Genomic DNA, 10,000 nt, shown 5'->3' with positions numbered 1-10,000 from the left:
ATAGACAGACAGAGAACACAGAGAGAAAGTAAGACAGAGAAACACAGAGAGAGAGAGAGAGAGAGAGAGAGAGAGAGAGAGACAGACAGACAGACAGAGAAACACAGAGAGAGAGAGAGAGAGAGAGAGAGACAGACAGACAGATAGACAGACAGAGAACACAGAGAGAAAGTAAGACAGAGAAACATAGAGAGAGAGAGAGAGAGAGAGAGAGAGAGAGACAGCGAGAGCGAGGAAGAGAGAGATAGAGAAAGAGAGAGTGAGACTGTTTATAGCTGCTATAACATAACTGACATAACATTTTACAGATGTTCCACAACATTAAATGTAACTAGAAATAGATAAAAATGCACGTGTCATTCTTTTATCAATGAAGAATTGTTTGCTTTGACAAATTGCTATGGAATAAAAGGAAGTAACTTCAGCACGTGTTCATAGAGGAAAACAATCAACCTACTAAAAGTGGTAGCAGTAAGTCCGCTTCATCACACCACCCTGTGACTGATTATTATCCAATGACGGGGGGACATGCAGGGGTTTTTTTAATACTAGCTTTAAAATAATCATTATATAACTTCTTCACTGTGCACATTCGAAATCGGTCAGTGTGTGTGTGTGTGTGTGTGTGTGAGAGAGAGAGAAAAAGGGAGAGAGAGAGAGAGAGAGAGAGATTCATAAAAATCGAATATCCTGATGTACATACATACATTGATGTAGAAACACTGTGTTATAAACGAATCCCTGCAGAGTTTAAGTCTGTCTCCTCCCACACATCTGCAATCCAAAACTGCTCCTCAAGCACAGTTATGTAACATAAACCATCACACAGGCTTCAGATTAAATAAATCCCTCAGTACTAACACTCGCACAACTAAACACCTAGTCTGAGGTTCGCAGTCCATGATGAGACACAAAAACAACACAAAACACCGTGCAGGACATGAACAATATGGAAACTACGACATCAATGTTTGTTTGTTTGTTTGTTTGTTTGTTTTTCAAACAGCTATGTCATATTCATACCATTTACAAAGCAAATTGCACAAAAGTCTGATATCATACTGTATTTAATTTTCTGACCATGAGCTTCAGGAGCCTCAAAGCTGCAATCTGATTCGCTGACAGCATCCAGTAGAAAAACACGCCCTTTTTTTAGAGCAAGATATAGTCACGAAATCCTGTCTAATCACGTTATCAAAAGAGTTTCGGTCATCTGTCAAGCCACATTTACTGTGTAGATTCAACTGGATTTACACCGACCATATATATCTTCATACAGGACTGAGTAATCTGGGCAGTTGAATGGACAGGCATTAAGCACTAGCTCCAGCCATATATTAGTATTCAGTGCACTATTTAAGTGTTTAGGTAACACAACTAAATCCCCAGTGTTGAATAAACACCTATAGGGGTGTATTCATCTTCATCATGTTTACCCTAAGTGTTAAATGAACACCTTACCTCATATTCTCCACCAGTATTTGAATTAACCCCAGACAAAAATGATTACTTCAGCACTAAAGTCAACACGGTGTTGATTCACAGTATTTGATTCCGTTCATCTTCACAGTGTTGACTAAGAAAATCCCAGTCTTCAAGGTGAACTGAACACTTAATGGCATAACATACACAGTATTGACTAAACACTCATGAGGTTGAACAACACCTTCTGTGCAGAATTAACACCCCTGCAGGAAGTGTTAGCTCAACAGTGTTCAAATAATTCTTACAGTCAAAACACTGTATGGAAAGAGCCATGCTATTAGTACAGTGTTGATGTAATACATACAGCTTTAGTATTATTAACACATACTGTAGTGTTGAATTCTCTCCTAAACACTGATTCTAGCTTATAATGTTCAGTCGCCTTCTAAAACCCTGTTATTAGCACTTACAGTGTTGAGTTAGCATGTTGACTGAACACCTACTCTTACATTAACACTTACTTTACACTGTAATCCCAAGACCCAGGATAACCAGCATGTACAGTATTTATATACAATATAGGTTCAACACCTTGAGTGTTGAGTTGCATCATTGATTTCATATTTTCAGAGATATGATCAACACCGCCGACTCATATGCTGCTCCATTAACACTGCAAGTGATCCATCGCCATCGATGTTCTTCGTAATACCTCCTACAGTGTTGAATCAACACCTATAAACACTTAGTGAGTTGAATATTTAAAGCAGAACACTAACTTAAGACAACACATAGCCAAATCCCAAGTCTTTAATAAACAAGTTGATTACCTAACATGCACAGTGTTAAATTAGCATCTTGAATCAACACCTACGGCCATTTTAAACACTGACATATTAAACGATTTTTAAGTACAACCTTCGTTCTTACAGTGTTAAAGAGATAAATACATCTCATGTTGATTCACCAGTAAAATGATGACCCAGTTCAAGACCTTCGCTGGACACATACAGTGTTGAATAATCATGTAGAATCAACACCTATGGTCATTTTAAACACTGACATATTAAACGGTTTTTAAGTAAAACCTTTACTCTTACAGTGTTAAAGAGATAACAGTGTTCACTCTTAAATACAACTCATATTAATTCACCAGTAAAATGTTGACCCAGTTCAAGACCTTCGCTGGACACATACAGTGTTGAATGAGCAGGTAGAATCAACACCTACAGCTGTGGTACCATGGGTTGGAATTAGCATGCTGAATCAGCCCAATACAACATCCTAAACACTTACAACGCCAAACATTTGAAGTACAACCTTCACCTCTACAGTGTTGAGATCAATTCTACACATTCAAATCCGGTATTAAAATGTTCTCAGGTTAAAAGACCTTCCCTGAACATGTACAGTGTTCAGTTAACATGTTAAATCAACACCTACAGCTGTTATAAACACTCACAACACCTAACAAAAGTAAACAATCACTGTTACCGTGTTGCCCTGCTGATTAAAACAGCGCATGTTGGAGCAACAAATGCTGATTAAACACCTTCACTAAACAGACAGTGTTGAATCAACACCTGCAGCCATTCTAAGTGGAACCCTCAATAACATTCAGTCAGTTTTTAACATTTTACATTGCGGTGTTGAGATGTGAAAGACAGCACATAGAAAAAGCCCAAGTGTTGAATCAACAGATCAACAACCAAAACCTAAAGCCTAAGCATGAAGACTTCAAAGTTGACAGACAGGAAAATCCCAAGTGTTGATTAGAAAAACCCAGATGTTGACTAAACACCTTCATTAAACCAGTACTGTTGAATTAATGTGTTGAATGAACACCTACAGCCATGATAAACACTTACAAAGTGGAATGTTTAAAGTACAACATTCAGTCCTGCAGTGTTGAGAAGCTAAAGACCGCACACAGGGAAATCCCAGATATTGATTGAACACCTTCGTTAAACAAATACCAATTAAATTAATGTGTTGAATCAACACCTATAGCCATTATAAACACTTACAAAGTGAAACGTTCAAAGTACAACATTCAGTCCTGCAGGGTTAAGAAGCTAAAGACGGCACACAGAGAAATCCCAGATGTTGATTAAAAAAAATCCCAGATGTTGATTAAACACCTTCATTAAACAAACACTGTTAATGTGTTGAATCAACACCTTTAGCCATTATAAACACCTACAAAGTAAAACACTCAAAGAACAACATTCAGTCCTGCAGTGTTTCTGTCCGCACAAAGAAAAATCCCAAGTGTTGAATCGACACAGTTCAAATGTTGACCGGTTAAACACCTCCACACAGTGAACACGCACAGTGTTGAGTCCAGACGAACTATCCAGAGTTGACTAAACTTTCTGAGGGTTCCTAAGAAAGCCTGGACGCTGATGTTGTAGATATGGACAGTGAAATTTTCTCACTCACCCATGTTGAGTTCAGCCGCAGTGTTTCAGTGTTGGGTGTTGAAGCGGTTGTTGAGTGTTTAGAGATCGGCTAGTCCACAGTTTGACTCTTCAGCAGTGTGATGTGGGTCGCTCAGTCCCGCAGAGGATCAGACGCTCTAATCAGCGCAGACAGGAGGAGGAGGAAGAGGAGGAGGAGGAGGAGGAGAAGAAGGAGGAGAGAAATCCATCAATGGAGGTATATTCACACTGCTGTCTTTCTCTCAAGTGCTTCTCTTTTTAAAACAGTTTCTCAGCCTCAACACCCACCTCAGTCCGTTTTTAGACTCCTGATGATGTTACACACTGCAGTGCACTGGTTTTCACTGGCTCCTTTGTTACCTCTCAGGTCTTTGTTATGGAGAGTATATTTTCAGTACAGATGTTTCAGAGAAATGTACGATTGAGAAACATGAGGATTAACACCATCTGCCCCTGGGCTTAATCACATAGTTCACATTCCTGCTGAAGATAAAAACGCATGCAAATAGGACATGACATTCAGGAATACACAGAAAAAACACAAGTGGAATCATTTGAATAAGAGGTCTTATTTACAGAAACACACACACACACACACACGCACAGACACACACGCACACAGACAGGTTGTTGAATTTAGGAGTGAACGTGAACAGGAAACAAATGAATAAAAATCATCCTCACATCCTGATCAGTGAAAGAGAGTCAACACTGTCAAGCTTCAGCAGCAAACTGGAGTAACACACCCCTTTTTACCCTCGACCACTGCAGTGGAGGAGAATTTGTAGGACACACAGCGCCCTCTGGTGGTCGACTTGTGAAAGCGGTTCAAGGCAAAAATTAAATTAAATTACATTAAATTAATCTGGTAAATAATTTCAATATGCACATACCTAAATAAACAAATAAATAATTTTTGCGTAATCAACCTTAAAATTATTTTTATCTCGACATGTTTACAGAATTATTGGATTAACACTTTGATATTACTGTTGATATGTTGATTTTGCAAGAAAATAATAAATGCAGTCATTATTATTATTATTATTATTATTATTATTATTAGAATTTAAAGTTTTTTTTAAATATATATATATATATATATATATATATATATATATATATATATATATATATATATATATATATAATCAAGTAAAATCATTGCATGTAATATACATATATATATATATATATTACATGCAATGATTTTACTTGTTTATTTATGATCTATCTATCTATCTATCTGGTGGTCAACTTGTGAAAGTGGTTCAATAAACAAGACAAAAAAATTAAGACAAGAAGACAAAGACAAGAATAAACAGTCTATACTGAGAGGATTTTTCATTTCAAATCCTTTGTATTTACATTTAATTGTTTACTAATAAAATATAACATGTTTATTAGATACACAATTTGTCTAATTGCCTCCACAGAATGATGATTATTGTCTATTTTATTTACGACTTGCATTAATGTTTGGCTTATGTGCTTTGTACTTATTTATTTATTTATTTATTTATTTATTTACACCCCCCCCCCATATTCGGTGACGTCACCGCGCGACGCATCATGGCTACGGAAGCCGCAATGTAGAACACAGAACAGGATACAAACAATTCACAGCTATTATTGTTCATTCGCATGCACGCCAAAAGGGTATCATATTAATTTATAAAAGCTGTTTTTTTATATATAAGTGTTTATTTATAGTCAGCGTTATAATTTTTTTCTCTCGCGCGCTGCCTCTCCTCGAGAGCTACGCTAAACAAGGTTTCCATGGTAACCGGCCCTCCTCGGTACTGCTTGAAAAATGCTAGAAACCAACCAAACAAAAAATAAAAATATTAATAAATTAAAAATCACACACTTGAAAAAAGTTTTCACACATAAGCAGGTTTCTAAGAAATAAATTTAAAAAGGACAAAAATAAATAAATAAAATAAAACCATTTACTCCCATTCATTTGTCGCCCCCTGGCGTCTGATCGCTGTGAGTGCAGCTTCTTGTACAATGAGGATGAGCAGCAGGAAGTAGAAGCAGAAGGATCTCCGCTTAGTAGAAAGCTTTAATCTCAGCACCACGGCGCCGGCACACACTCACAACACACACCTACCGAGGTAAGCGACCTGATTTATCCATACAACCTACAAAAACAATTCTTTTAAAATAGCTGAAATGCTGAAATGCAGCTCCGCATCAGTATTCCCTGATAGGATACACAGCTGACCTGGTGTCATGCTGGAGATTAGGGCTTTACCTGGACATGGGTGGACCGTGCAGAGCATTTCTCATGGTGATTAACACAAGGAAGGGATGATCAGGACTCGTTCTGTAGTGAATGCATGTAGAGAAATGTCAGTGAACCATCAGCCCTGATAGGATGTTGTTGTTGTTGTTATTATTATTATTATAGGCAGCAAAATCCTCAGGGATTATACGACTGTATGAATGCTGAATATCTATATAAACTAATTCTATGGTGAAAACTCAAAGTATTCAATTCAATTCAATTTTATTTGTATAATGGACATTGTTTCAAAGCAGTGCAGTTTTACAGCATAGAAGAAATATTGAACAAAAATGTTCAAAAGGTTTATTATTAGAGTTATACAGTAATTTATTTACATTTATCTCCCTAACCGGAGACGACTATCCAGACAGATGCAAGTGAATAATATAATTTATTGTCATTAAACTAACAAAAATAAATCCTACCACACATTTATGGAAGAAGAACTGTTTTATTATTCATGCAGAATAGACAAAAATCGACATTTTGCGCAGATATTTATGGAATAAAGGAACACTTAAGTCAGAATAAAATAAATAAATAAACTTTGTACCCTACCTCTACCAGTTTTATCTCAGTGCCATAAATAAACGTTTCTGAATCATTGTTTACTGATTTAGAAATCCAAATGGAGTGATTTGTGTAACCCACTGCTGAGTCAGAGTGTAACACAACACGCCGTTATGTAACCTTATGTGTAAAAGCACACATTCCCACGGCCCTGTTTGCTTCAGCGACCTCAAAGACCGCTTCACTAGAGCCGCTTGCCCTCGAGAGGCTGTTTAGGATTATTTATAATCCTGATTGTGTTATGTTCAATAATCCAGTTTCAATTTTAAACACCGAAAACCAAATTCAGAATTTTTTATAAATAGATGTAAATCATTCATTTTTATCAGTTCCTCTCGGATTTCGTGTGAATTCTGCAATGTTCCTCAGATCTTCCGTCGGTTTGTCTCGAGACAAGTCATGTGATGTCATCATTTATCTAAATCCTTCATCTATTCACATGTGTGTGTGTGGGACATGAGTACAGCTTTCATATAAAGTCATTACATACATTATATTGGCAAAAGTTTTGGGACACCCCTCCAAATCAGTTCAGGTGTTGGACTCGGCTCCTTAGTTCCAGTGAAAGGAACTCTTAATGCTTCAGCTTCATACCAAGACATTTTGTACACTTTCATGCTTTGTGGGAACAGTTTGGGGATGACCCCTTCCTGTTCCAACATGACTGCACACCAGTGACCAAAGCAAGGTCCATAAAGACATGGATGGTGAGTTTGGTGTGGAGGAACCTGACTTGAACTTAGAGCTTGAATTTATGTGCATGTAATGGCAGATGTTCCGGTTTTGGTCTCCGCTCTAATTCTAAAGGTGTTCTGTGGGGTTGAGGTCAGGACTCTGCGCAGGCCAGTGAAGTTCCTCCACACCAAACTCACTCATCCATGTCTTTATGGAGCTTTGTACACTGGTGTGCAGTCATGTTGGAACAGGAAGGGGACATCCCCAAACTGTTCCCACAAAGAGCATGAAATTGTGTAAAATGTGAAAACTATATATATATTTATAAAATATGAGACTACTGCCCAATCTCCAGATTTGAACCTTACTGAAAACCTCTGGAATGTCATCAAGAGGAAAATGGATGGTCACAAACCATCAAGCAAAGATGAGCTGTTTGCTTTTTTGCAAAAAGAGTGGTGTAAAGTTACCCAGCAGCAATGTGAAAAACTGGTGGAGATCATGGAGCCAAAACACACGCAGATCGAGGTTATTCCACCAAATACTGATTTCTAAAAGTTATTTAGACAAAGCATTAACACAATTTGTTCACAAATGATTTGCATTTTGTTTTATTTGCATGATCTGCATACTGTATACTGTATGATCTTGGGTTATTTTGATGTGTTGTCATTTCCTTTAAATATACACTCTAAATAACAATAGTTATATTTACTAACAGCTCATTAAAAAACAAGTTGTGGATATAGTGAAGTTTGCTGTAAGATGTTTAAGCTGAAGAAGAGGAGGAAGAGAGGCTTGTGAGAGACTCACTGTATTATGTAGTAATATGAACCTGTTTTATGGACATTTGATGTAACTATAACTGTGGATAAAATACACCGATCAGGACATAACACTCTGAGCAGTGAGAGGTGAAGTGAATAAGACTGATGATCTCCTCATCATGGCACCTGTTAGTGGGTGGGATATATCAGGCAGCAGGTGAACATTTTGTCCTCAAAGTTGATGTTAGAAGCAGGAAAAATGGACAAGTGTAAGGATTTGAGCGAGTTTGACGAAGGGACGAATTGTGATGGCTAGACCACTGGATCAGAGCATCTCCAAAACTGCAGCTCTTGTGGGGTGTTCCCAGTCTGCAGTGGTCAGTATCTATCAAAAGTGGTCCAAGGAAGGAACAGTGGTGAACCGGAGACAGGGTCATGGACAGTCAAGACTCATTGATGCACGTGGGGAGTGAAGGCTGGACCGTGTGATCCGATCCAACAGACGAGCTACTGTTGCTCAAACTGCTGAAGAAGTTAATGCTGGTTCTGATAGAAAGGTGTCAGAATACACAGTGCAGGACGGGTCAGGGCTGTTCTGGCAGCAAAAGAGGGACCAACACAATATTAGGCAGGTGGTCATAATGTTATGCCTGGTCTGTGTATATATTATTCAATAAGTAAGAAATTGCCATTGTTGGCTAATTAGTGTGTACTGTTGAGGTACCATTGATTACTATCCTATAAAACCCCGGGTTCAAATATCTCTAAACCCTTGCTGTTACCCCCGGGGTAGAGGAAGGTTTCAGGTGTGTAATGTAGAAACTCTGGGGTTATGAAGCTCTGCTCTGGAGCAGGATCATCATGGCAGTGTTTACAGTGTTAACTCCACATCACGGTGCTGAACGTTTTCAGTGTTAGAACATTACGGCTTGTCGCTTAGCAACAGACATCCAGTCAGAACCTGAACAGCGTGTGAAAACCTCATATCAGGTGAAAACCAGGATGTAGAAACACTTAACAAGGTAAAAACGGCTTGGTAGGTGGATTCAGGCGGGAAAACCCTAGGAAGCATGCGCTGTATGTATGAAATACACTGTGTGACACGGAAAAATTAGCGGAATGAACGGCTGGTTAACTTCACAACAAACTTAAAAAGATGATAAAGCTGTGAAAGAAACTGCTCGAGTGCAGAACCACAGACCTGAACGTCTACTCCTCTCTGAAGTGAAAGCGTGAGACGAGCCGTTATGTAAAGCGGTCACACCCTCGATTTAACCAATTAGGATTGTTGGCACCAAAAATATGCAAATGAGATGAAGGTTGCAGCAGGGTTTGTGTGAAACATCAGATAATGAAGATCCAGGATTGAGTGTTAACCCCAGGTAAAGTAGGAGCAGTGTGAAACCTTCGAACTACACAAACCCAGGATTCTGTTTAGCCGGAGTTTATCATCACACAGGGAAATATTTCACGTGTGAAAAACCCTGATGTCGTGCAGTTCCAGGAAACTAATCACAGATGAGTGGAGTGTTATGTTTGTGTTGCTGTCCTGAAATTGAATATTTTTCCACAACAGAATGTCTTGAAGTGTTTTATAAGCCATATGCTACAGCAAGGATTATTTTATGATAGCTTACAGTGAGCGAAGTCACAAATGAACATGAAACATGGATTTTGGGAGAGAAATTTAGTCAGTAAATTAATTATTGTAGTTGTTTTTTCTTTCTTTTGTACTCTATGAGAATCTGATGGCAGTGAGCAGACACCCAGAGATAAAATAAAGCAGCTTTTCCTCGTATAGGATTAAAGATGTGAACGTGATCGTGAAA

General features: G+C 38.2%; 2 protein-coding genes across 2 annotated transcripts in view; one reads left to right on the top strand and one right to left on the bottom strand.

Moving 5' to 3' along the window:
- The window catches only part of gpm6ab (glycoprotein M6Ab), a 64,735-nt gene extending 60,393 nt beyond the window's left edge, over positions 1 to 4,342 (bottom strand). Inside the window, exons 1-2 of the mRNA XM_058385567.1 lie at positions 4,155 to 4,342; positions 3,868 to 4,003 (exon numbers count right to left, since the gene is read on the bottom strand). Of these exons, the coding sequence (XP_058241550.1) occupies positions 3,868 to 3,871 (4 nt within the window). The 5' untranslated portion in view covers positions 3,872 to 4,003; positions 4,155 to 4,342. The remainder of the gene's footprint in view (positions 1 to 3,867; positions 4,004 to 4,154) is intronic.
- A 1,505-nt stretch (positions 4,343 to 5,847) lies between these two features.
- The window catches only part of wdr17 (WD repeat domain 17), a 158,002-nt gene continuing 153,849 nt past the window's right edge, over positions 5,848 to 10,000 (top strand). The window contains exon 1 of the mRNA XM_058386688.1: positions 5,848 to 5,986. The gene's annotated coding sequence lies outside the window, so the exon portion shown is untranslated. The remainder of the gene's footprint in view (positions 5,987 to 10,000) is intronic.

The sequence above is a fragment of the Hemibagrus wyckioides genome, linkage group LG03 (assembly GCF_019097595.1).
Source record: "Hemibagrus wyckioides isolate EC202008001 linkage group LG03, SWU_Hwy_1.0, whole genome shotgun sequence".
NCBI classification, from domain to species: Eukaryota; Metazoa; Chordata; class Actinopteri; order Siluriformes; family Bagridae; genus Hemibagrus; species Hemibagrus wyckioides.
This window is presented reverse-complemented; position numbering and strand designations above follow the sequence as displayed.